The 25,968-nt window shown below is 59.4% G+C and overlaps 1 protein-coding gene across 17 annotated transcripts in view; it reads left to right on the top strand.

Annotated features, from left to right (window-relative positions):
• The window catches only part of PHLDB1 (pleckstrin homology like domain family B member 1), a 45,686-nt gene that overhangs the window by 3,602 nt on the left and 16,116 nt on the right, over nt 1–25,968 (top strand). For 11 of the 17 annotated variants that reach the window (XM_078432822.2, XM_078432821.2, XM_078432823.2 and 8 more), the window contains exons 2-13: nt 3,107–3,187; nt 3,837–3,960; nt 4,927–5,097; nt 12,348–12,473; nt 13,915–15,260; nt 17,906–18,187; nt 18,607–18,747; nt 18,878–19,015; nt 21,595–21,723; nt 22,088–22,243; nt 25,340–25,450; nt 25,625–25,714. In XM_078432822.2, the coding sequence (XP_078288948.1) occupies nt 3,128–3,187; nt 3,837–3,960; nt 4,927–5,097; nt 12,348–12,473; nt 13,915–15,260; nt 17,906–18,187; nt 18,607–18,747; nt 18,878–19,015; nt 21,595–21,723; nt 22,088–22,243; nt 25,340–25,450; nt 25,625–25,714 (2,874 nt within the window). In that variant the 5' untranslated portion in view covers nt 3,107–3,127. Of the gene's footprint in view, nt 1–3,106; nt 3,188–3,836; nt 3,961–4,926; nt 5,098–9,488; nt 9,672–11,306; nt 11,767–12,347; nt 12,474–13,914; nt 15,261–17,905; nt 18,188–18,606; nt 18,748–18,877; nt 19,016–21,594; nt 21,724–22,087; nt 22,244–25,339; nt 25,451–25,624; nt 25,715–25,968 lie in introns of those variants that run through there. The other 6 variants (XM_078432812.2, XM_078432817.2, XM_078432818.2 and 3 more) reach the window with 3 other exon arrangements.

Below are 25,968 nucleotides of genomic sequence, written 5' to 3'. Positions count from 1 at the left end.
GGGCCCGGCTAGCGCTCAGGGAGTAGCCGGGGACCTTTTGCCCGCGGGCCTGATTTGGAGCTTGGGCTTCCTCTAGTGCCTGTTGGTTGCAGATCTTTTCGGCCCTTCCTCGGGCTTCCTTTCGCTCTAGTTCGGGTGCCGAGACCCCCGAGCCGTGACTCTGGACACCCACTCGGAGGAGAGGGCTGGGGACTGGCTGATCCCTCAGGGCCCGTGAGCCCGCGCGTCCGCGCTGGGCAAGGAGGCCGGAGGGGCCGGGCCTGAGCAGGGTCACCTGCGGGAGCCCGGGCCTCGCCCGCCACGGGGTCCTCCTTGTTGCACGGCAGCTTCCGGCTCCCAGGCCTCTACCCCCCACCCCCTGCGTCCCGGGAGGTGCGGGAGAGCTGTCGAGAGCCCGGGCTGACCGCGGCGCCTTCTTCGAGTCCCTCCTTCCCAGAAGCCGGCCTCGAGCCGCAGGGGCCTTTTTTTGGCAGTGGGACCGGGCGGGGCGCTCCGGGTGGGTAATTACTGCCCGGGGTAGTGGGCAGCTCTGTCCACGGAAGCGGGTTGAGCGGTGGGGGCGCCCCGGGGCGCAGCGCCGCTTCGCTTTCCCGGCCCGGGGTGGGGTCCGAGGAGAGGGCGCCCCCAGGTGGCGGCTCCCCGCGCCGTGGCGCAGCCCAGCCCCTTTGTCAAAGCGCCGCCTGGGTGCCGCTGGGACGCGTTGGTCTGGTGTCTTTCCACTTCACCTGGATTAGGTTTCCGAGCTGGGGCCACAGCCTCGAACCTGCTGATCTCTACATCTTTTCTTATCTTCTCGGTCCCTCCCTACACTTCTCCCCTTATCTCTCCCTCTCCTTTCGCTTTATTATTCCGCTCTCTCCTCTAATCACTCTTGTTCGCCATCAACCTTATTCCTTTACAGTCTTTATCTCTACTTGAAATTCTTTGGTGTAAATAAATGAACACATCCCCAGCCGCCTAACTGGGTGATAGTGGCGAATTTGAAAGATGAAAAAACTGAGGCAGTTTTATCGAGGTGTAATGTATATTTCATAACATCCCTTAATGTAAGTGTACCTTTCATTGACTTTCAGAGTATATTTACAGAGCTGGGCAGCCATCATCACAATTTAGTTTAAGAACAGTTCCATCACCCCAAAAAGAAATCTTGTGCCCATTTATAGTCACTCCCCATTCTACCCTTAGCCACAGGCAAGCACTAATCCAGGCAATCTTTTTTTTAAATCAGTATTCTACTTTTTATAGAGAATGACTTGACACTTAGAGAATTTAAGTAACTTGTCCAAGATCTCACAGCTAACAACTAATAAAGTCAGGGTTAGAATTTAAGGCTCTTGCATCCCAGTCTGAACCTCTTTTCACTAAAGGATGATGCCTTTCCTTCACCATTATTTATTTTTTATTTCTTACATCCCTCCCTGCCCCCCCCCCCCGCTTTTATGTAAACTCTCCATTCCCAACCCACTCTCACCTCTCTTCCGCAGAGAACACGGAGGGATTTCCCTAAGTGGAAGGAAATCCACTGACCCTGACCCTGGAAATTCTTCCCCGTGGCCAGATCTCCTGAGGAGATGCCAGGCCAGCTCGGTGCTTGGTGTAGGTTAATGGCCTTTGCCTTCTCTCTTCCCAGGCAGAGTTGGGGTGGGCCCCAGGCACTATTCCGGTCTCTCTTCCGCCAGCTTGGGTGGAAATGGTGACGGACATGATGCCGTCCAGGTCCGGAAGGGTGGAAGCTGGGAGGGTAAAATTAGTAACCCTATGGCTGAGGCCCTTGGTTCCCACTGCCAGGGCAGGGTCGGACACTCCTTGGAATGCTGGGCTTCTGCCCCCACTTCCTCTCCAAGTCACCTGGTCCTGGTCAAGGGCCGGAAGAGAAAGTGGAGGGAAACCCTGCCTTCCTGGGTCTCCCTCCTATCTTCAGCCACAGCCTCAGTTTTCCCCAGTAACATTTCAGCAGCAAATGGGACCTTTTTCGCACCTTAGCCAGATGATCAGGGGATGGGCATGGGGCACACATTAGAAACCAAAGGTCCCACACATTTCTCTGGTACCAAAATTGTGAGCCAGGGAGAAAGGGGTGGGTGGGTGGGAAGAGTTCTCATTCTGGCCCTGGAATCTACTTTACCCTTGGTTCTAAGGATCTAAGCCTCCTACAACACCAGATCAAGTTAAGAACCTTAGAAAACTGTGTTCTGGGCATTAGTCACCACTGAGGGTTTTTGTTTGTTTGTTTGTTTTTTCTGAATGTCTGGGGGTGAGATTGCTTTCTGGGGAAGAGGAGTTGAAATATATAGGTGACAGAAGTGTTGAGTTTTTCCTGTTGTGTCTCCTTTAAGAAAACACCCTGCTGAGGGGTGCCTGGATGACTCAGTTGGTGAAGCTTTGGACTCTTGGTTCTGGCTCAGGTCATGATCTCATGGTTTGCGAGTTCAAGCCTCGCATCTGGCTCTCTGCTCTCAGCACAGTGGAGCATGCTTTGGATCCTCTGTCTCTGCCTGTCCCCTCCCCCTCAGAAATAAATAAACATGGAAGGAAGGAAGGAAGGAAGAAAGAAAGAAAGAAAGAAAGAAAGAAAGAAAGAAAGAAAGAAAGAAAGAATACTCTGCGGGGACTCCTGGTGGGGGAAGGAGACAAAGGGAGAGGAGAAGTGGGGAAGGTGGGGGGGGCGGGGGACGGTGCTCCTACTCAGCCCTGCTGGGGGTCCTCTGGCTACCAGTGTCCCTGGGAGAGTGAGTTCCTTGGGCCTGGCTTCCCTCATTGAGGTAGATTTTCCCCACTCTGGCTCCAGACATCTAAGGGTCCTCTACTGCCAAGGCCTGGCTTCTGGGTGTCAGAGGCTAGAAAGCATAGAAATACAGGCTGGGCCCTCTTAGGGTTCTTGTGCTCATGGTCAAGGGTCAGGACTGGCATGGTGAGGTTGAAGATGTGGCACTGTCTTTCCCTCAGGAAGCTCCTGAGCTGCCTCCACTTTTTCTTCGGCACTAACTTGCATCGAACGATGGTAGCAGGTGCTGCCCCGCCCTAAGAACCTGGTCAACAGAGCCTGCTCCTTTCCCTCTCTTCCCCTGGTCTCCCCACCTACACCTGTTCTCCACTGTGTCCCCAGGAGCTCTGGAGCCCCAGGACCATGGATGCTCTTAATAGGAACCAGGTGGGCCCTGGATGCAGGACCCAAGCAATGGTCAAGGTGAGTGGGGTCGGGGCCAAGGGGCGAGAGGGCTGTTGGAGGGAATGGGTTCCGCTTCTCTACCCACCCGCGGCCCCAGCCCAGGGATGAGGACAGCAGCTCCTCTCTGCCCTTCCCCAGGTGCCAAGCCTATTAACAGCTAAGTCTTTATCTGAATCAGGTTAATTGGTTCACCCAGCAAATACCCTTTGGAAGTCAGGAAGCATTTTACAGATTGACCCTGGGCTGTGTTCCTCCTGGATCCATGCCCCTGCCCTCTGCTGTGACTTAGTTTCAAGAGGCAAGCGTTAGCCAAGTAGATCGCCACGGACAAGCGTACAGGGACAAGTCTTCATTGGCCCTCCTCTGCAGCACCCCCTTCTCCTACCCTGCTCTCCTTACTTTCTCCTTGTTTCTGTCTTAATAGACAAAGGGGACAGTTAAGCCAAGACTTGAGATAAATCCAGTGGGACGAGTGAGTGGCCTAGATTCAGATCTAATTGCAGTTTAGTGTAATAATGCTCCGTGCAAGATCTTGCGCCGAGCCTTTCGACACCCTCAGAGCCCTTTGGAGAGGGCCAGTCCTGGAGAGAGTGTCAGTGTGACTGGGACCAGGGTCTGAGGCCTGAAGTCTCTAATGATGCTCATCCCCCACCCCTACTACCTGCAGAAAGGGCCCTTGGACCTGATCGAGACAGGCAAAGGGCTGAAGGTGCAAACGGACAAACCCCATCTGGTGAGCCTGGGCAGTGGGCGGCTCAGCACAGCTATCACCCTTCTGCCGCTGGAGGAAGGTGAGTCTGGACGGGTGGTCCACCTGCCACCCCCCACATCCTTACAGACATTCCACCAGGTGTCCTCAGTGTTTGCCTCTCCCAAATGTGAGGCCATGCTACCGAACCCCACCAGCGTGTGTCCCTTGTCTTGGCCTTCTCGGACTGCCTGCCTTCTTTGGTGGATAATCTGGCTCCGTGATTGGGCTTAAAGATCAGTTTAGAAACAAGGAGGAGAGCACTGAAACAGGAGAGAACGTTGCTCTTGCTCTTAGCAACCAGCGTGGCCAGGAAGAGAGCCCCCCCCCCACCCCCCCACCCCCCGCCCTCCCCGTTCCAGGGCAGTGCCTGGCATGGGAGAAGCTACCTGTGGAGAATGGAGGGATGGGAGTGGGGGCAGACCTCCCAAGATAAGGCCCTGGCACAGCCCCCTTCACCGCCTCGCTGCAGCTTCTGCCGGTCCTCTCTGCACTTGTTGCCTGGGTGATACTACATTCCCCACATTCTCCAAATACCGGTCCCAGGGGCTCTGCCAGGGGGAGCTGTTCAGGCTGCAGCAGGGAGGGGAGAGGGGAGTGTAGGGGGTGGGGGCAAGGGTTGCAGGTGCAGAAAGGAGGGAGAGAAGACGGAGAGATGGCACATTTGGAGGAAAAGAAGGGGAAGCTTGGTGAAGGAGGAAAAGGACTTGGGGAGAAGGATTTGGAGGGACTAAAGGAACGTCTGCAGAAAAGAAGTTCCCCTTCTCTGTGGAGCCTGGATCCTCTGTGCCCTCCCGTCTCTGAGCCAGAGTTTCCTCTGCCTGACCGAGAGCTCCTGCCACTGGCTGTGTCCACCGGGCTCAGGGGCCCAAGAGGGGTGGCCAGCGGTAGGCGGCGATCCTTTGTGAAGTAGGAGGTCCAACTGTATTTCCTTTGTCACCCTCCTTGCCCCATCCCTGCCTCCTCGACCTGGACAAGCCCTCTGACTCAGTTTGCCTTCTGTCTTCAGGGAAGACCGTGATAGGCTCTGCGGCCAGGGACATCTCCCTGCAGGGTCCGGGCTTGGCTCCAGAGCACTGCTACATTGAGAACCTGCGGGGCACCCTCACCCTCTACCCGTGTGGCAATGCCTGCAGTATCGACGGGCTCCCGGTCCGGCAGCCCACCCGGCTCACTCAGGGTAAGCTTTGACGCCCCCAACCAGAGGTGGTCTCTGTTTAAGAGCCGGTGCAGGAGAGGTGCCGGTGCCCCGGGGAAGCCTGCTGTGGTGGTTGCCATGGTAACTGCCTGAGTGGCCACACAGAGGGTGGGGTGCTTAGGTGCCTCTGGATGTGCCTAAACAACATCCCAAACCCCTGTAGCATCCAGATCTGTCTTCAGCCTGCTTTTCTTCTCTGGTCGTCCCCAGCTTGCCTCTCCACACCTGGTCGGGGGAGGGGAGCAGAGGTTCTGATCACTGCCTCCAAAGGGCAGGGGGACTCCCCGATACAGAGGTCAGTAGGGATTGTTAGAGGACTGCGGCGGGTGCAGCAGTGGGCAGAACGATGGCATTGTTTCCTGATGCCGAGAGGGAGGTGTTCTGAGAAGATGGGAGAGGGGGGCAGAGGAGGACAGTCCCCCCTGATGGGGATGGAGCAAAGGTGGAACGTGAAGGCAAAAATCGGAGAACGTGCTCACTCCTGTTAAAATGCTGTTGACGGTAGCTTTTGGGTCATGAATATGGTTACCACCCTGCTTCCCAAAGCAGCAGGCCACTCTGTTGTTAGGTAGCTCTGAAAACCGGGCCCCCAGTCACCATGGTGACCGGGCGGTTGAGGGGTTGGCCCAGGTGGCACTTTGACAGACCAGGTGTGTTTGCCCTGGGCATCAATTTATACAATGAATCATCACCTTAGAGGAATGAGGAAAGCAGATTTGGGGTAGGGGGTAGAGGCCGTGAGGATGGGAGCTTTGGGCCCAGCCTCGCTCCGAGCAGCACTTAGGTCCTGGCATTGTTTTCTGGGGACTCTCGCCTCTTACCGGCCGGCAGCTCCCTCGAAGTGGGAATCCCACTCGTTCCTTTGTTTCCCTCTCTCCTTGTGTTCACATCCCTTAGGGTCTCTTTAGGTGCTCTTCCCTTCACAGCTGACCCAGGAGACCTGACCTTGCCCGACTCCTCTCTTCCCGCCCTTGCGAGTATGAGGGGCACACCTGACTTCAGGGAAGCAGGTCCCCCAGCGGCAGGCCCTTGCCTCCTCCGAGGCCTTCAAGTTGTCTCACTCCAGATGAGAGGAGGAACCCCCATAAATTGGGGCTTTGGCTATGATGCCGTCTGGCTCCCGACAGTCCCGTTAAATCTCAAAGAGGACATCTTCCCCAAGATGTGGGTGTGTGGAAGTGAGACAGTAGAGCAGGAAGGAGAGGGAGGGGCAGGGTTCAAAGAAAGCTAGAGAGAGAGCCCAGCCCTCACTCCCTCAGCCCCAGAGCCCCCGTATCCATGGGCAAGAAAAGCCTTCCCCGCGTGTTGTGAGCAGGGTCGAGGAACGGGCGCCCTGTAGGCCCCTCTTGCTCTGTCTTCCCAGAGCATCACTTCGCTCCCTGAGAAGAGGGCGGGCCTGGGTCAAGATGGAATTCTTAGGCATTTCCTGTGGCCCCGGTGACCCCTAAGTCTTCCCCAGCCCAAAGCCCACTCTGCCAAGTATGAACCCTCCCACTCGCTTCTGACCCTAAACCCCTTCCCTCTCGCTCCCTCCCACACCCATAGCCTTCTTGTCTGGGCTCGCCTGTCTCAGGAGCTTGGCAGCCTGGGGAGGGGTAGGCAGAGGCACAAAGGAACGGGTGTTCTTCTCCCTAGCACTCCCCCTCCCCTGGGCTCCGGGAGCTGAGGGTTTCCTTGTCTCATCTCTGGAGCAAGGCACCAAGCCCAGCCCTGCCTGGCCCCACTCCGGACATTCTTGGGAGTGCGTTTCCCTGGAAACTGGGTGGCTCGGGGGGTGCATGTGCTATCTCTGTGTGTCTGTGTGACTGGAGTGTGTTTATATATCTCCGGATGTGTTTGTGACTCCGGGCTTGTGTATCTCTGTTTGTGTCTTTCCTTGTGTTTATGGATCAGAGTGTTCAAGTGGGGGACAGGGGTGAACTCAGGACTGATGGTCCCGAAGTGTCCGTGTGTGCACTCCTCGGTGTATTTGAGAACTCGTTGGCCCCGTGCCTGTCTGTGGGCATATGTGCAAGAGGATCATTTTCCCTGTCTTGTTCCCCTGATAGAGCCTTGTAGAGGGGACCCTCCTCTTTGAAAAACAGAGGGCTACCCTGCAAGTAACAAACAAGGAGCCTGTTCTGGCTGGGCCAGGCTTTACTTAGATGCATCATTCTGGGCACTGTGCCCAGCCATAGGCAACTTGGAGAGGCACACGTCATGATGAGTAGAGATGGCAGTGACAGGCTCTTCCAGCAGGACGATGCCTGGGCCAGGGGAGGACGGAGCGGGGTGGGGGGGCCCACAGAGAGCAGATGCTGGCCTTTTGCTAAAGCTGTGGACACGGGAGCATGAAGCGAGGGAGCCGAGCAAGAGCCTGATTCCACCTCCATACCCGGTGTTCTGGCCCATCTCACGTTGCCCGCTTCTCTACAGAGCAAGAGGCGGGGCTGGGAATGCGACCAAGGAAATAAGGAGGAATCTCAATCTGGGTCTAGGCTGCCCCACCCTGGGACCACAGTGCCAGACCACATGAAAGATCCGGGAGGGGACTAACTAGGGGAGGACCCAGAAAGCCACACAGCTCAGGGCCCAGGCTGTCTAGACAGTAGGTCCCCATCCGCTCCCAGCCTCCGCTGCCAGCCCTGTCTCCACGTCCCTTTCCCTCCCTAAGCCCCTCATTGATGGGTAGAGGCTTGCATGATGGCCAGCAGGGGGCGCTCCCTGCCACGTGACTGGGGTCTGGGATTCCTGGGCTATCCAGCTATCTCCCTCGGATCCGGGACACGGAGCCTCTTCCTCTCCCATCCAGTTATCAGTTTTTCCTTCTGTAAAATGGGAGTTGAAGCTTCCAACTGTCCTCTGTTGTAAGATAAAGGTCTTGCCTAATAAAGCTCAAAGGAGGGAGAGAAAAAGCAAAGGCTCCTAGCTCCTCACTTCTTTGTGCCTGCCTCCTGCCCTATTTCTCACTGGCGGGCATCCTCCGTGTCTGTCTGGGTCTGTCCAGCTGGCCGTCACAGTTTCCAGACCGATGAATCATTCTTCCTGAGATTTTTTTTTTTTTAAGCCTCCCCCTATTTTGCATTTGACCCTATACGGTTCTTCCATTTTCCTTCAGAAGGGGAGTAAGATACACACGTGTGCGTATGTGCAGTATGGCCGTGTGGGTAGGTGTTTAGCGAGGGAGGAAAAATCATTCAATTATTTCTCTATGGAGGCCGACTTTGATTTCAGAGTCTCTCCAGGGACTGAGTGGAAGGATATCTGTGCCTGAATGAGTGTGTAACTAAGATGGGTGTTGAGTGGGTGAGAATAAGCGCGTGTGAGAGACAGGGTGTGTTTACCTGGGGATTTTGTGCGACTCAGTGTGCACAGCCAAGGTGGGGTCTGTGAGACTGAGCAAGTGTCCTGGGAATGTGTGTGAGGCCGTGTGAGCTCTGAGCACATAGCGTGTGGCTAAGAGACACAGTGTGTCCCTTAGGGTTCTGGTGTCCAGAGGGCAGGTCCCTGGAACAGGAGGAATTCGCTGGGGCCCAGGCTGGGTGGTGGGTACTTGCCTGGCGCAGAAGCTCAGCCTGCCCTTGGGGACTCCAGAGGCAGGTGGCACTGTGTTTTCCAGATGGGAAGGTACCTCGCTGGGGTGGAAGAGCTCTTTGCTGAGACTAGCACAGCTGGTGGTGGTGGTGGGGAGGAGGTGGGGTTGGCTTCTGGAGCCCCAGGGGAGCGGGCTGGCTTGGAAGGGGCAGTGCCTTGGTCCCACCTGGGTCTCTGGGTGAGCTGGGCTGGGCTGGGCTGGGCTGGGCTGGGAGTGTGGGGAGCAGGGGCAGAAGAGCAGGTGTTTCGGCTGCAGACCGGAGCTGGGCTCAGTGCTGCTCACGCTGCACAGAGGGTTGCCTTGGCCTGAACTCCCGGCCCAAGAGTGACCTTGTCACCGTGGCAGATGGAGGGGCAGAGCTGGACCTCCTGACCTAGCTGGATCTCTGGGAGCCATGGAATGTCAGAGCTTAACCTTTGCTGTCGTTGAGGACGACCTCATTCTGTAGATAAGGGATCTGAGGCCAGAGGGTGTGACCTGCCGGCCGGGTCCAGGGCTGGCCCCTTCCCGGGCCGCTCGGGAGGCCGACCACAGGGGGCTCTCAGGGCGACCCTGCTTCGCCTCACTCCTGCCTCCGGACTCTTCACCCTCTGACCTCTACTTACCTCTTACCTTTCCTCCCCGTCCCCACTTCTGCTCCTGCCTCACCCCCCACCCGCCCCGCGGAGCTCCCACCGCGCCGGTCGCCGGCATCCTCCCGCCCCGCCCTCTCCATCCCGCTCCCCTCTCCTCTCCTCCATCACTTCCTCTTCCCCTCCTCCTCTCCTTTGTCCCTCCCTCCCTGGCTCCCTTCCCCCGCCGGTGGCCGGCCCGCCCCTCCCCGGGCCCAGGCGGCGGCTGGCTGCCTGGCGGCTAGCTGCTCCCAGCCCCGAGCCCCGCGGCGCGGGAGGTCGGCCCGCCCCCTCGCAGGCCCGGGGCGGGCCGGGAGCCCCGAGGGCCTGAGCTAGCGGGGGGCCAGCGCTCCTGAGGTCCGGGTTCGGCGGTGAGTGCTCCGCCCGGCCGGCCGCGGGCAGCGGGCGCCCGGGGGGCTCGGGCTGGGAGGGGCGTCTGGGGGATGGGGGGCTCGACTAGGGGAGCGGGGCCCTCGGCTCCCCTTTACGAGCTCGGGGGTGTGAGACGATTGTGTGTGTGCCCGGCACGTTTCCGAGTGGGAGGTCTGGGCTCGGGGCCACTCCTCCGCCGGCCAGACTTCATCTTCCTCGGCGCTCGCTCGGAAGCCCCCTCCACGGACCCGCCTCCGGAAGGGGCTGAGGGGTCCCGAGGAGGATGGGGGAAGCCTGTGCTGGGGGCTGAGAGGAAGGGGGGGGGAGGGGGGGGCTGGGGGCCCTTCCTCCCGCCTTCCCCTCACCCCAGCCTCCCTTTGGCCGGTCCGTTCTATTGGTGTGGCCAGCTGAGCAGTGACTGTGGCCCTGGGAGTGTGTGAGCACGTATGCCTGTGTGTGAGCTTGTAGGAGAGAGTGTGTGTGGTGCATCCCCTCGGTGTCTCTCAGGGGTAGGATCCGCCCTCTTCTTTGCCTTGTTTTCCCTCCAGATGTGCAGCTTCCCCACCCACCTGCACACACACAGCTGGGCCTGGGCCCCACTGGGTCCTGGCCGGACCACAACTTTGCCTGGATGAGAAGAGGTTCTAGGGTTTCCTGAGTGGGCTGACCTCTGGAGGTGCGGGGCAGGAGCCGACAGAGAGGAGGTTTCTTCCCAGAAATAGGCTCTCCAGGCTCCTGGGGGCAGTAGGGACCCCAGTTGGGGCAATGCCTGGGGCCCCTGAGTGCAAATAGAAAGTTAATTTGGGCAGGAGCTGGGCTGCTCTCAGTCCTTGTTGCCCTCCTGCCTGCTCTATTAATACAGATCCAGCTCTCCTGCCTGGCATCACCTATTTATAGCCCAGAGGCAGCAAGGCCACACCCCCTGCGCGGAGGAGGCTGAGGGGCAGAGGAGGGGGCAGGGAACTCAGCCACAGGAGCCAGGGCTGAGGGTCCCTGGGTGCCCATAGCCTTCTTGGGTGGGCCTGGCTCTGATGGGCCGGAATCCACTCAGACTCCCCACCTCCGTCCCAGACTGGGCTGTGCAATCGGCCTCCAGATCCTCCCCCACCCCACCCCACCCCCATCAATCTGGGATTGAGTGGGTCTGTCTAGACCCTGCGAACTCATCATTAATTAGCTTGTTAAAGGGCTGAGAGGAGCGGGAGGGGCCAGCAGGGCTCTTTCTGAAACAGCTGTGGTTGTAATTAGGTGGAAGTGTGGTTGGCTATTATTTATTCCGGTTATGATTACTCCGGGATCAGCATCCCTGATTGGCGGCTTGTCTGGGAAGGCTCCCCTCTCTCCTAACCACCCGTCAGTCTTTGGAATTATTGGTGCCTGCCTGTTTGGGAGGGCCTCTGGGCGTGCCAGAGAAGTGGGTGGCTTTGTCCACTATGGTTACCTGTGGTGGGCTTCTCAGCCTACTGGCCCCTTCGCCGCCTGCCTCGGCAATGCCTAGGGTCCCAGCAACAGGCTCCCGAGCTGCTCAGTGGGAGGTCTGCCATGGTATCCACGTGGCCTGGATGCCCCTTGCCCTTGTGGCTTGCCTGAACTGAACTGTCTCAGCGTCCAGGAATGTAGACTTCCCTGCCAGTCTCAGCGCAGACTGGCATGAAGCTTGGGGTGCCAAGTGGCACCAGATTGGGTAGATAGGCTGGGCGCAGCGGTGTGGACAGATCGGGAGGGTGATTGGAGAGAGCACCAGGGCTCTCCCAACGTAGCATCTTTCTCAGGAGTCCTGCAGTGTGGCCAGGAGGAGGAGGAGTCCCGTTAGCCAGGCTCAGGAGCCTCTGCACACACCTGCCGCCGTGCACGCTCTTGGTGCCCCTGGCTACATTTCTGGCTTCCACATAGCCTCCCCTCTCCGTGTAGTCACCCTTACTGGGCAGGACTGGGCTTGTGTCTCCTGCCTGGGAATGTGCTTGGCTGAGGCAGGGCCCACTGGCCCTAGGCTTGGCTAGATTCCGCGGAAGACCAAGGAGCAGGAAGATATCAGGCCAGAGGGTGCTTTGTCGGAGAGAAGGAAGGTGGTGGCTCTCCCCCGGCCACGTCATGGTAAGGATTTGGAGCCAGGAAGCAAATTCTGGTTCCTGCGGAGGGGCATCTGACCGACGCACGGTTTTTCCCTGTCCCTTCTCTCAGAGCTTTTTTTTTGATCCTGGAAATTGATGCCCCTGAAACTGACTTTTCCACCCAAGGGGCAGATAGATGGATCATTGGTACAGTTTGGGGAAGGGGGACATGAGCGTCCATGTTCTCCGAAGAACCTTCTCCCTTCACAGAACACTTTCGCAGACATTGTCCCGTTAACCCTGCAAGGTCAGTGGTGTTGTCCTCACTTTTCTAATGACAGAACGGGACCCAGCGGTGAAGGATCTTCACCTGAAGGTCTCACAACCAGTAACAAGAGTTAGGACCAGGATATTCAGATCTTGGGACCCACAAACCAGAGCTCTTTCCGCTCTGCCCTGTGCTGTGGAGCCCTGCTGGTGCTTGTCAGGTCAGGCGTGGTCCGTGTAGACACTGTGAGTGCAGGTGGGGATGGCTGTCTGGAGCCCGGGATGAGCCCGCTCGTGCTGCGGGGTGAGGCGTACCCCAGCCCTTTCTGCCCTTCTCAGCATTTGTTTTCTCTGCAGGCTGTATGTTGTGCCTGGGTCAGTCGACCTTCCTCCGCTTTAACCACCCGGCTGAAGCCAAGTGGATGAAGAGTATGATTCCGGCAGGGGGCCGGGCCCCCGGGCCCCCCTACAGTCCTGGCTCAGGTAGATGCCCACTTGGGGTGGGGGGTCGGGTTGGTGGCTCTCCTGGACAGTCCTCCTCCTTGCCCATCCCAGCCATGCTCGTAGTGTCAGGGCAGGACAATGGCCATGATCTGGGCTTGCTGCCACCTGCCATGGGCCATTGGTGGAGAATGCCAGGCGGTCTGGCTACTGGGAGGGATCCAAGAAGTGCCGCTTGGCTGGAACTGGGGAATCATGTGCCCAAGGGATGGAGGGCTCTGCCAGCCCCACTGCCCTGGAAGGTGCCACTTCGGTGTCTGGGACCCTAAACCTCATGTGCCAACCACTGGGGAACCTCACCCTTGAGAGGGGCCCGAGGGGGCAGAAGGAAGCATTAGGTCGAACCCCTGCTGGCGGGTCCCACCTGCTGGCGCTTAGGTCCTTGGGCCCTGCCCCTCCCCCCAGGCCATGCCAGCTGATTACTCAGCGGAACAGCTGCAGTTTGTGTGTGAATTATTGATCCCCAGAGGAGAGTCGGTGATTGTTCCAGGGAACCAGCACAGCACCCCCCTCAACCCAGCTGCCTAGGGGGTGGGGTGGGGTGGGGTGTAGACCAGGAGGCTGCCAGTGAGCCTCCCGTCCGAGGCTTTGCAACGAGGGTTCAGATGGCCGTGGGATGACAGGTGTCAGTGTGGTACTGGGACAGGTGGACATGGGTGTCTGGTGAGCCCCTCAGAAGCCCGGGTTCCCAGCCCACTCCCTGGCTAGCTTTACCCGCTCTCCCTTAGCCTTGTCATGCCACTCCTTCCCTCAGCTGTTCCGGGCACTCGTTCCTGGGACTCCTGGTTGGTTGATGAGGCCTGGGGCAGGGCCAAGGCAGGCTCTTGCTGGCGTGGCTTGATGGGCTCATGATCGGAGGCGCCGAGCCGCCCCTAGTGGCTGGCCAGCCTGGCTTCCAGAAGCCACCCAGCAGTGCCAGGCCCCTCCCTGCCTCTGATTGGGCAGAGTAGTACGGCACACACCTCTTGCCCAGCGCTGGAGGTTTGGCCTGTGGTTTTTCCTGGGTCTCAGCTGCTGTGCTGGGAGGTCCTAATGTCCTATTAGACTGGACCCCCCACCCCGAACTTCTGGCCAGCTCCACAGCATCCCCTCCATAGAATGTCCATCTGCCCTTCCTGAAGGAGAGATCTGGGAGGGAAACCAAGGCAGGGAGGAACCCGGTCTTGGGGTGAGCCCGCGATAACTGGGCCTAGAAGTGCCTGGCATCGTTAGCAGCTCTGTCCTAAGTCATGAGGCGTTAGAGCCAGGAGAGCCGCACCCGTGCCCTTCCTTTCCGGACAGGGAAACCGAGGGCGGCTGATTGACGGTCGTGCAGCAGGTCAGTGGTAGAGCTGGCGGATCGCCTCCCTCGTTCTTGGGCACGTACAGCTCCCCGGTGGTTGGAGGCCAGGGCCTGAGGCACCTTTGCGTTTCCCATCCGCAGAATCGGAAAGCCTGGTGAATGGGAACCACGCGCCACAGCCCGCGACCCGGGGCCCCTCTGCCTGCGCCAGCCACAGTTCCCTGGTGAGCTCTATTGAGAAGGACCTGCAGGAGATCATGGAGTCGCTGGTGCTAGAGGAGCCCGGAGCGGCCGGCAAGAAGCCTGCCGCGACTTCCCCACTGTCGCCAATGGCTAACGGTGGGCGCTACTTGCTGTCCCCGCCAACCAGCCCTGGTGCCATGTCTGTGGGCTCCAGCTATGAGAACACCTCTCCAGCCTTCTCTCCGCTCTCCTCACCAGCCAGCAGTGGGAGCTGTGCCAGCCACTCACCCAGCGGGCAGGAGCCAGCACCTTCCGTGCCGCCGCTGGTGCCTGCCCGTTCCTCGAGCTACCACCTGGCCCTGCAGCCCCCACAGTCCCGACCGGGCGGCGCCCGCTCCTCCGAGAGCCCCCGGCTGGGCCGGAAAGGGGGTCACGAGAGGCCTCCCAGCCCCGGCCTCCGAGGTCTGCTGACGGACAGCCCCGCGGCCACTGTCTTGGCGGAGGCCCGCAGAGCCACCGAGAACCCCCGGCTGGGTGGGCAGCTGCCCGTGGTGGCCATCAACCTGAGTGAATACCCAGCTTCCGGTGCCCGAAGCCAGCCCACGAGCATTCCCGGAAGCCCCAAGTTGCAGCCTCCGGTCCCTGCTCCCCGAAACAAGATCGGCACCCTCCAGGACCGCCCTCCCAGCCCTTTCCGTGAGCTGCCAGGCACCGAGCGGGTGCTGACAACCAGCCCCTCACGCCAGCTGGTGGGCCGAACATTTTCAGATGGGTCAGCCACCCGCACCCTGCAGCCTCCTGAGAGTCCCCGCCTGGGCCGGCGGGGCCTGGACAGCATGCGGGAACTCCCTCCGTTGAGCCCGTCTCTGTCGCGACGGGCTCTCTCCCCCATGCCCACCAGGACTACGCCAGATCCCAAGCTAAGCAGGGAAGTGGTGGAGAGTCCCCGGGCCCGGCGCTGGGCAGCCCACGGGGCGTCACCGGAGGACTTCTCCCTGACGCTGGGGGCACGGGGCCGTAGGACACGGAGCCCCTCACCCACGCTCGGGGAGTCACTGGCACCCCGCAAGGGCAGCTTCAGTGGCAGGCTGAGCCCAGCCTATAGTCTGGGCTCTCTGACCGGGGCTTCGCCCCGCCAGAGCCCCCGTGCCCAGAGGAAGCTGTCCAGTGGGGACTTGCGGGTGCCTGTCACTCGGGAGCGGAAAAATAGCATCACGGAGATCAGTGACAACGAGGACGACCTCCTGGAGTACCACCGGCGGCAGCACCAAGAACGGCTCTGGGAGCAGGAGATGGAGAGGCTGGTGAGCAGATGCCCCGGAGGGTGCCGCCGTCCACGGTGGGGTCCCTGCCAGGGCGCAGGCAGGCCAGCTGGCAGAGCGGGAGGGGCCCTTGGACAGGGCCTGGGCTTCTCAAGCTTTTCTCCTTCCGGGATGCACCTTAGTGACCTATATCTCAGGGGTCTGGTGCCTGGAAGAACTTTCTTTGAAGTCTCTAAGGCTTTATTTCAGATGCACGTTAACTTTGCTTTTATTCTGTAACACAGCGTTTGTTTTAACGTGTAAGTTAAGTTTTGCGTTATTTACCTGATGATAACAAAGCTGTAGGAAAACACACCACCTTTACGGTGAGGTCTTGCACCTCTCAGTTTGAGGAGCAAGTCTTAATGATGAGAAGCTGAGGCCCAGAGAGGGGAATGGGTTTGTGCAAGGTCACACAGCAAGTTCTGGCAGAGCCCGTGTTGGAATTCAAGACGCCTGTCTTCTTAAGGCTTGTTTTTTAGAAAAGCACCTTGTTCTTTAGAAAAGTTGCTTCTTTTTTTTAAACTTTTTTTTATTTTAAGAGAGAGAGTGCGAGCAGGGGAGGGACAGTAGTGGTGGTGGGGGGGCGGGGGGCGGGACAGAGGATCCAAAGTGGGCTCCATGCTAACAGCAGTGAGCCTGATGTGGGGCTTGAACTCACGAACCTTGAGCTCATGACCTGAGCCGAAGTTGGATGCTCAACTGACTGAGCCACCCAGGCACCCCTCTTTTTGGTCTTTTACAAATGGGTGGGAGCTGCTCACCCTGGCCCAGTGAGGATCATCTGGGAATGTGGGTGGCAGGGAAGAGAAAGAGAACAGGACAGGTCGCCCCTGGCTTTATCCTGGGCCGACTGTGTGATCGTGATTGTATGCATCAGCATGCGTGCGTATGTGTGCATTCGGGGGCCGGGTGTGGCTCCGGGCAGCTGTCCTGGAGATGGCCTCTGAGCTGGGTGGGGGCCAGGATTCCCCAGATAGCGCAGGGAGCTCAGGGGGCTCTGGCTAATGTGGACAGTCGAGCACACGTACAGGAGAATGGATTCTGCCCTCTGTCCCTTGTGAGCAGAATGGGGTTGCTGGGGGGCCCAGGGCCCCTGGGATTGGTTTGAGGAGGAGAACCAGAAATGAGGAGGTTTGTCTGGAGGGCTTTTCAGAAGAGGTTGGGACAGCTTTGGGCAAGGTGAGGTGCAGGCTGGGTTGGGGAGAGAGGAGGAAGGATCACCAGTCTTCTCCTTTGCCACAGCTTCCCTTCACTGTCTTTGCCTTGACCTAGAGCGTGCTCGGACCACCCTGGGGTCTTAATCTGGAGAGGGAGCACCGAGTCTGGCAAAGGCAGAGTGACGGGCCCAGCCTCCCTCAGCTCCTCCATTCAGCCTCCCCACCCCCCAGGGACGAGGGCACACGGGCACACCTCACCGCCAGCCCTGACCTGCCCCACCTGCCACTTTAAATCTTGGAGACTGCCGGCCCTGCCCCTCCCATCTCCAGCAGGCTGCTTATCTGGGTCCTGGGGCAGGGGCGGGGGCACTGGCCCAGCCTCCTGGGTGCCTAGGCTCCTCTGTTCCTGGTTTTTTTTTTTGTTTGTTTTTTTTTTTTTTTTTTTTGACGTGGAACTGGGCAAGCAGCAGGAGGGAAGCTGGGTACGTGTCCAGGGGGGTCGTGGCCAAACTCTGCAGTGAGGGACCCCTGAGGTTGAGGTACCCTGGAGAGCCTGGGCTGGGGGTGGGGTTTCAAGGCTGGGACACGAGAGAGCGGGGGACCCAGATTGGGGAGCGTGATTGTACCGTCCCTCCTCCTGGGCCCCTGAGAGCTGTGTGGCTGGGGTTTTGTGGGGAGGGGGTGGGCCAGGGGCAGGGCCTTGGAGCGCTCCCAGCTGGGCCTGGGCATTGGAGAGCGGAGGCAGCAGCTCACCTTGCTGGAAGGGAGTGGAGGGCAGCCTGAGAGTGACCTGGAGCTGGGGTAGGGGATGAGGAGGACCGTGTCCCACGTCTGTCTGGCCTGGCGTATACACGCTGGGCACAACTTTGTACGAACCTGTGTCACATCCCTGTCGGCCCACGGGTCTGTTTTCCAGCCGTCTGTGTCCGTGCCCACCTGTCTGTGTGCTAGGCTGTGTTTATCTGTGTGAGTGTGCGCCAGGGTGCATCCGTGCGTGCCAGGGCTGGTACCTGTGTGCGTGCCTGCCTGTCCGTGTGAGTGCAGAGCACATGTTGTGTCCTTGTGTGTCCGTGTTGGTGGCTGGGGTGTCTCCGTACCCTCGTGTCTGTAGATCTAGGCGGACGAGAGTCAGCGCGAGTACCCGAGTGTTCATCTGTGTGCCATTGTGGTCTTCAGCCTGCTTGGCAGTCTGTGTCGCTGTGTGTCCCCGAGGAAGCCCATTCCGGGCAGAGTGAAAAGGGAAAGGAAACAGGAAGCTGGGAGGGGCTAGCCATGTGGGCAGGTAGCACAATGGCCTGGTTCCTCCTGCCTACTTCTGGGGCGCCCTTCTGCCCTTTGCCTCTCCTGACTCTGGGTTTGGGGCTCTCCTGGCTTGGTTCTGGGCCCCTGGCACCTAGTGTCATAGTTCTGTCTCCTGACTGCACACGGTGCCTCCATCAGGACCCAGCATCCTTCCCTCTCACACCCTGCTCTGTCCGCCCTCCCCAGGAACGCCAGCGCCTGGAGACCATCCTGAACCTGTGTGCTGAGTACAGCCGGGCCGACGGGGCACCCGAGGCTGGGGAGCTGCCCAGCATCGGGGAAGCCGCCGCAGCATTGGCGCTGGCGGGCCGGAGGCCCTCACGAGGCCTTTCAGCGGCCACCGGAGCCTCTGGGCGGGGCCCCGAGGAGCCCGGAGGTGCCACCCAGCGCCTGTGGGAGTGCGTGGACCGCTCAGATGAGGAGAATCTCAAGGAGGAGTGCAGCAGCACTGAGAGCACCCAGCAGGAGGTGGGGTGGTGGTGGTGGGGGGCAGCACCTGGTGAGGGGCTGGGGGACAGAGGAGGCAGGGGTGGTGGAGGGATGGCTCAGTGAGGGGGAGGTAATTGAAGGATCGTGTTTGGGAAGACATCGGGGACTAGAGGCTGAGATGTGAGGAGGCAAGGAAGAGGGAGGTGTCGATGCGCTTCCCAGGTTCTCCCTATACTCTGTGACCTGCCTGTCCTTAGGGCCGCCTCCAGGCCTGGCACAAAGTGGGAAACCTTCATTCCCTTTAGCTGAGCTGTACTGCTCCCCTTGCAGGGAGGGGAGTTTGCCTCCTCTCTGTCTGGCTACCCCTTCCGAGCGCCCTGAGGAATGGGGATCCCCTCTTTTAGTCTGGTCACGGAAGGCTCCAGGCTTCCCCAGCTGATGGCTTCCCTCCCCTCCAGCATGAAGATGCGCCCAGCGCCAAGCTCCAGGGGGAGGTGCTGGCCCTGGAAGAGGAGCGGGCTCAGGTGTTGGGGCGAGTGGAGCAGCTCAAGGTCCGTGTGAAGGAGCTCGAGCAGCAGCTGCAGGAGTCCGCCCGCGAGGTGAGCTGGGAGGGCCCGTAGCCAGACCAGCTGTGGCCACGTTCCTCCCCGGGCAGAGCCAAGGCCCCTGGAAGGGCCTGCGTCCGTCTGCCTTGACTGGCCTTGACGTGGACCTTGGTGTTGGCCCCAGGCTGAAATGGAACGAGCATTGCTGCAGGGGGAGAGGGAGGCAGAGCGGGCGTTGCTGCAGAAGGAGCAGAAGGCCGTGGACCAGCTGCAGGAAAAGTTGGTGACCTTGGAAACCGGCATCCAGAAGGAGAGGGACAAGGTAACCCACAGCTGGCCTGGCCCCGTGTTGGCTGCCAGTGGCCCCCGGGGAAGGACAAACGTCTTCTCTGGGCCCCTTACTTCTCATCTCATCAGTCTTCCTACAGGCCTGGTGGTCTCTGTGCCCGTCAGGGGAGGGGGGACCTTGTCCTCTGCGGAAGGTGTCAGCTTGAAGGGCACGGGCAGGGGCCGGACTGGGTTCTGGGATCTCCTCTGTCTGGGTCTCTGTGCTGCCTCTGGGTGCCTGCCCGTTCCTGGCCCTCCTAGGAAGTGCCGAAGCTGCTGCTTGGGCAGTGAGCATAGCCTGAGGGACAGGTGCTGGGGAGTGACTCGGGTGTGGGTCCCTCTGTCTAGAGAACGTGCCCCTCCCAGCATGCCTCAGGTGCTCAGGATGTGATCTTTGGGGGATGGCCTTCAGGTCTCTGCTTCCCCTGAGCCTTTCAGGATCTGCAGCTTCCCGTCCCAGGTGGTCCCAGCTCGTGCCCCCGACCCTTTCAGATTTCGTGCCAGCCTGCAGGGGTCACTCCGTCCCACAGGGGCCGTGCCAGCTAGGCCCAAGATGCCTACCAACGTGCCAAAAGCTCTGAAGTGTGGAGAGGGGCCATCTATTTCTGGACTTGACAGTATTTTTCCAAGACTTAATTTTCTTTCTGAATTTTTTGAGAGTGTCTTCCTCCTGTCCCAGTTTTGAAACTCTTAAAGATTCTTCAACAAACTCCCCCCACCCCCCAACTCCTTTTTTTGTTTTTGGAGCTTTGGCTCTGGCCCCCGAAACCACACTCCCGAATTCTGTGCCAAATTAACTCCACGCTTACCAACCAGGCCTGCACTAACGCCCCCTCTAATCACTGTCCTGGGCTCTCCGCATGCCCCTAACTGCCAGTGCCACCCAGGCAGGGCTGAGCCATGCCTGCTTTTGCACTAACTGCAGGGGCACCACTGTGCCCTTGACCTCTCCCCTCTAATTCTGCCTCCTTCCTTTCTTGGTGCGGGACTCCAGGGTTTTGATCAGAAAGGAATGGGCAGGGGGCACAGCTCAACTTGACTCAATGGTGCCTTGGCAGGAAGGGTAAAGGTTGGGGGAAATGCGTAGCTGAGGAGCTGCTCAGCCTGAGGAGTGTCCCCCCTTTGGAAGAGCCCAGGTGCAGCCTCCACAGATTGTTGGTGGTTTTCCTGTGCAGCTGGGAGAAGCAGGCTGCCCTCCAGCCGTCCACCTCCCGCCCCTCTCTTCCTTCCGGAGCGGAGGGGTCAGGAGGTCCGGCTGCGGCGGCATGGCCCTGGGGGGTTTAGACCAGTTCCCTCTGCCACACAGTGGCCGCCCTTCTAGCTTTCCTCTGGGGCTTCCAAAATCCAGATACCCCAACCGGAGGGTGGGAATGAGTAGGCCTCTCCTCTTCTCCCGCCCCTGAGCCATCCAGAATGTAGGGGGTATCCTAGAGCCTGAGTCCTAAGAGGGCAAAGTGCTTGGAACCCAGGACTCCTCTCCCTGATGCGAGAGTGGGCCGGAGGGATGGGGCAGGATTCGGCAGAAGAACTTGAAGTAAGCTCAGCATTTCCGAAGGAACCTGCCTAACCTCCTTTCTCATTGACCTGGCGTGGCCTGGAGGCCTGGACTTTGCCTTCTCTCTGGGCCTAGTTATTTGAGGGGGTGGTAGGGTGGGGGGTGGGGAGGCAGTGGCCGCGGGGCAGGCTCACTCAGCTTTCCTCCCCAGCCCATGGCTCCGCTCTGGTTTTGGAATCAGTAATCCTAGTTTCTCCTCTGCCTGTCCTTCGGAGGGGTGACTCACCAGCTCCTCCCCTCGTCCCCCTTCCCGCCCTGGGAGGTGTCATCTCGCCCCAGACAGAACTATCCACCTCCTCCCTGTACCCACTCCTGGGGCTCCTACTGCCATGGCAACGGCCGAACTAATTGCAGCCCTCATCCCGCTGGAGTTCAGCCTGGAGTGCTAGCACCCACCTCCACCCAGGGCGGGAGGGAGGGAGGCCCAGGGAGTCGGGCCGGGGTCCCCTCTGCGACAGTGCCGTAGCTTTAACATCCTCAGCTTCCGATTCATGCCGGACCCCTGGATTTAACCCTCACTGTCTATACCCCTCCCCACCCCCCAGGGTTAAATTTTGGTCTCTAGGCAGTGGCAGAGTCAGGGGGAAATAGGAGCCAGAGTCTCTGTGTTTGTGATGTGGGACCAGCTTTGGCCTTGACTGGTTTGGAGAGAAAACAGAAGGCTTTTCTTAGGACCCACCCCAGTGTTTCCAGCCCAGGGGACTCCAGGAGACCAAAATTTCTGCCCAAGACCCACACCTGCGCCTGTGTGACAGCTTCCCTTGCACCTGCCAGCGTCCTGTCTTCAGCCTCGCCTCCTAGCCTTTTCCACTCTTCTCTTCCGTGTTTTCCCTTTCTCTTCCTTCTCCTCTCCCGCTTACTCTCCTCTGTTAGTCCTCACCCCACCCCCTGCCGGCTCCCCAGCTCTCTCTCTCCCGCCCTGCACCCCCCATGGCCGCTGCTGCCCACGGGCCAGAGTTGAGGAGTGTGTGTTCTGTTTCTCCCTTGTGCCCGCCCTCCCCACCCCTCCCGCCGACCAGGAGAGGGCGGAGCTGGCCGCGGGACAGAGGCACCTGGAGGCCCGCCAGGCGCTCTACGCCGAGCTCCAGACGCAGCTCGATAACTGCCCCGAGTCAGTGCGGGAACAGTTACAGGAGCAGCTGAGAAGGGTCAGTTTCACCAGCCCCCCTTCCCTGGCCCCCGAGGGCCACCCACCCGGAAGACAGGAGAGCGGTGGGACGGGACCACCTGGGCCCTGCACTTCCTGCCGGACACACCAGGGTCGGTGCTGTGGCTTGGAAGGGACAGGGAAGGATTGGGGGGATCGATTTCCACCTTTCTGCTACTCCAGGCAGCGATGCCCGTGAAAGGGGCAAAAAGCCAAGCAGAGCAAAGGGGGATGGGTTGGGGGCAGGTCCCTTCCCCGATTTCCCTGGGGCCAGCCCTCAGAACTCCCACCTCTGCGGCCTGGCCTCCCAGGCCCGGAGCGGTACTGCGAGCACCATTCAACCCCCTTTGTCACTGTCGTTCAAGGAGGCCGAGGCCCTGGAGACGGAGACAAAGCTGTTTGAGGACTTGGAGTTCCAGCAGCTGGAGCGGGAGAGCCGCGTGGAGGAGGAGCGTGAGCTGGCGGGCCAGGGGCTGCTCCGGAGCAAGGCCGAGCTGCTCCGGAGCATCACCAAGAGGAAGGTGTGCCCTGCTCCCATCCCCTGTGGGGCCTCGGCGCCAGGCGGGGCGGGGCGGAGGCCAGTGAATTGGATCCCCGCTGATGACCCCATAAAAGTTAACTTTACCTCTCTGAGCCTCAGTTTCCTTAACCGCAAAACAGGAACAGGCTGTCAAGAGAACTAAGCAAGATGGTATATGTGAGGACAGCATGGGCTCCGATCCTAGTAAGCGCGGAGCGGACAACAGCTGTTGTTAGTAGGCGTGGGCTCCCAGTGGGGAGTGGACCGGGCTCACACCCAGAGCCGGGCTCCGGCCGGGCAAAGAAACGAAGGGTGGAGGTACAGGAGGAGGAGGAGGAGGCTGAAGAGGAGGCTCGCTGCTGCCCTTGCAGAGCATTCTGTCTGGTGGATGTGCTGGGAAGCAGGCAAGGTCCTGAGGTCCGGACGTTTGAGCCAACCAGGGGTCCTAGAAAGGGCACCACCTGGCTTCCAGCTGTGGCTCAGCTGAGCCACGAAATAAGGGCATTGCGTGTCATATCCTCACCAGTCCGGGAGCTCCAGATGCTGTGATCCCCTGCTCCTGATCTCAGCCAGACCAGGACAGGATGATGGGGCAGAGGTGCGTGCGTGTGTGTAGTAAATTTGGGAGGAGGTTTGTGTGGAGCACGTGTTAGGAAGAGGTCAGGAAAGAGAATGGGGAGGATGGTCCGGGCAGTTCACGTGACTCTGGCTGAGACTACCGTGTCCGTGCACACTCACGCATGCGTGTGCAGTTTGGAGTGAGTAGGTGGGGGGTGACGGCCACGAGATCAGGGGGAGGGGTGTCGAAAAGTGGCGACTGGCGTCTCGACGGGTTAGCCTGAGTTTGGTGGCTTGTGGCAAGCTCCTGGACCTCCCCCGGAGTCCGGATCCCTTGCCTCTCTCCCTGAGTTTCTCTGCCTTACAAATGCGTCTGCTTCTGGCTGTGAGACAGATGGAAGGAAGAAAGCTAGCATTTCCCAAGCATGTGGGTGCGAGCCAGGAGGCTTTCCTGGGTTATCTTGTGCCAACCTTAGGATGGTCTCACAAGGCCGGTGCTCTCATCCTCGTTTCACAGACAAGGAAATGAGGGCTCAGGGAAGCTACATATTTGTTCCAGACCTCTCAGTTTATGAGTTTGAGTCAGCGTGAGACCCTAGGCCTGCCTGGCCCAAAGAACCTTCCCCATTCCTCTGCAGAGAAAGCAGCAGGGAGCCCTAGATGAGCCAATCCCATTCCTCTGGGGTCTTGGTGGGTGTAAACTCCAGGAAGTTTGGGAGGGGTCGATAGTATTAGACTCCTGTTCTCACCTCCCCATACCCACCCTGGCTCCTAGGAGGTCAGCCACTAGGACCCCAGGGGTCACATTCTTCCCCTTGCTGTTGCTTTCTTCTTCTTCTTCTTAAGATTTTATTTTTAGTAATCTCTACACACAACGTGGGGCTTGAACTTACAGCCCCAAGATTAAGAGTTGCATGCTTCACTGACCGAGCCAGCCAGGTGCCCCTTCTCCTTGCCTTCTCGTGAGCCCTGCTCAGCTTCTGTCCCTCACACCCGCCCCTCCCCTCCCCTCCCCGTGTCCCACCCAATCCCAGGCTCTGTCTGCCCTCCTGCCCAATGTTCCCCTATCCTCTCCACTGTGATTCAGGACGGTTCAGAATCCTGGCTTTGGAGTCCTACAGATTTAGTTCCATTCCCAGCTGTACCACTTACTAGCTCCTGAATATGTCAGTGTTCTCATCAGTAAGATGGGTGTAAAGGCACCTGCGTCAAAAGAGGTTTAAATGAGGTCACAAATGCAAAGCGTTTAGCAGTTACTGCGTTCTAACAGGTTCACAGGTTCTCGTTAAACAGCTGATCTTGCTGTGGGAATTCCTGCTTGGGCTGACCCCAGATTTAGGATAGCTCCCTTCTTCCCTCCCTCCTTGCTCATGTCTTGCTCTTAAAGGTGGTGGTTTTAAGGCTGCCTCTTTCAGGAAGTCCTCCTGGGATTAACTCAGCCCGTTTTCCCCTAACCCCATTCTTCTCTCTCACGTGATTTTCTTTTCCTTTTAGCACATGGCTGTTGAGCCAGGCCCTGTGCTCAGCCCTACTGGGGATATGGAGACAGAAAAGACCCCGACCTTGCCCTTGGATCTGACAGTCTGGGCGGGGTGGTGATGGAGGCACATGTTCACAAATACCAGTAATACGAGGCAAATGGTGACGCAGAGTAATCTGAGCACAGAGGAGGGAGCCGAGGAATTGAGTGGTAATTGAGGAAGATGTAGGAGAAAAGTTTCACTCGGACTGGTCTAGGAGGAAAAGTGAGCTCTAGGTGGTGGAAAGACAGGGACAGCTCTCCTGGGGCAAGGGGGCAGTGTGAGGCCTGAGGGTGTGCAACTCTGTGGCTTAGTGTGCCCCACGGCTGGGCTGGGGGGGGGGGGTGGACACAGAAGGCCGGGGGCAGGGGGAGGGGGGTCGAAGAGCGTAGGCCCAGTCCCGGGAGCCCTCGGACGCCGTTTTCAGTTTGTGCTCTGTCCTGTGAGTAGCGAGTCAAAAGATTTTGAGGAGAGGAGTGATCTAACTTGACTCGTGGAGTTTTAAAACATTATTCAAGTAATACATATTCTTTTTGGAAGGCTTAGAAAATTCGGATAAGCAGACAAAAACAGACCTCCAGGGCCATTTTGAGAAGGTGTTCGTGGCAGTGTGGGGCACACTTGGAAGGTCAGGAGTGGAGGCAGAGGGCTGGTGCCAAAGTCCAGGCAGGGAAGGCAGCGGGCCTGGACTTGGGGGGTGGCCGTGGGAGTGGGGCAGGTGGAGAACTCTTCAGTAGCTCCAGGATTCTGGACTCGTTGATGGTGGGGAGGTTACACCTGGGGACTCGGGTTCTAGCCGGTGTGCCGGGGGGCACGGAGTCACTGGTGGAGGGACGGGTGAAGGGAGGAGCTGACCACAGTTGCCCCGGTATTCCGGGGGGTGGGTTAAGGCCAAGCAGAAGAGCCGGTCGATTCCCTTCACCCAAGCCAAGGGCCTCTGGACTGGAGAGACAGGGAAGCCTCGCCGTGGGCTCAGCCCTGTCTCCCAGGCCTGACCGACCTCCCACCCCCTCCTTCAGGAGCGCCTGGCAGTCCTGGACGGTCAGGCCGGGCAGATCCGGGCCCAGGCCGTGCAAGAGTCCGAGCGCCTGGCGCGGGACAAGAACGCCTCCCTGCAGCTGCTGCAGAAGGTAGCCTCGGTCAGGTTGGGCTGGGGGATCGGGGTCGGTGCAGGATGGGGAGTGGGAGGTGAGTGCAGGGGGGCTGGGGTGGAGCTCTGCCGGCTGCAGGAGGGCCCCCCTCACTTGGCTCCCCCCGTGCTGCCACCCCCACCCTGTTCTGACTCGGCCGCTCTGGGCTCGCAGGAGAAGGAGAAGCTCTCGATGCTGGAAAGAAGGTACCACTCACTCACGGGAGGCAGGCCTTTCCCGAAGACCACGTCGACCCTCAAAGAGGTAACGTGGTTGGGTCAGCCCTAGCTTCAGGCCCAAGGGGCTTCCTGGGAGGCCCTGGAGCGACGTGTGGCACCTTCTCCCCAGTAGCTGAGGCTGAATACTGGGGACGTTCTCCTGACCTGGAGAGATTGGAGTGCGAGTGGCCCTGAAGTCTGGGGTGTGACCTTCTGTGGCTACCAGCTGCTGCTTTGCAGATACCTTTCTGGCTCCTAGGAGCTTACCGATGTTACCATTTTGGGTGATCAAATCCATCT

This window comes from Panthera onca, chromosome D1 (assembly GCF_046562875.1).
Source record: "Panthera onca isolate mPanOnc1 chromosome D1, mPanOnc1 haplotype 2, whole genome shotgun sequence".
In the NCBI taxonomy this organism is placed as follows: domain Eukaryota; kingdom Metazoa; phylum Chordata; class Mammalia; order Carnivora; family Felidae; genus Panthera; species Panthera onca.
This window is presented reverse-complemented; position numbering and strand designations above follow the sequence as displayed.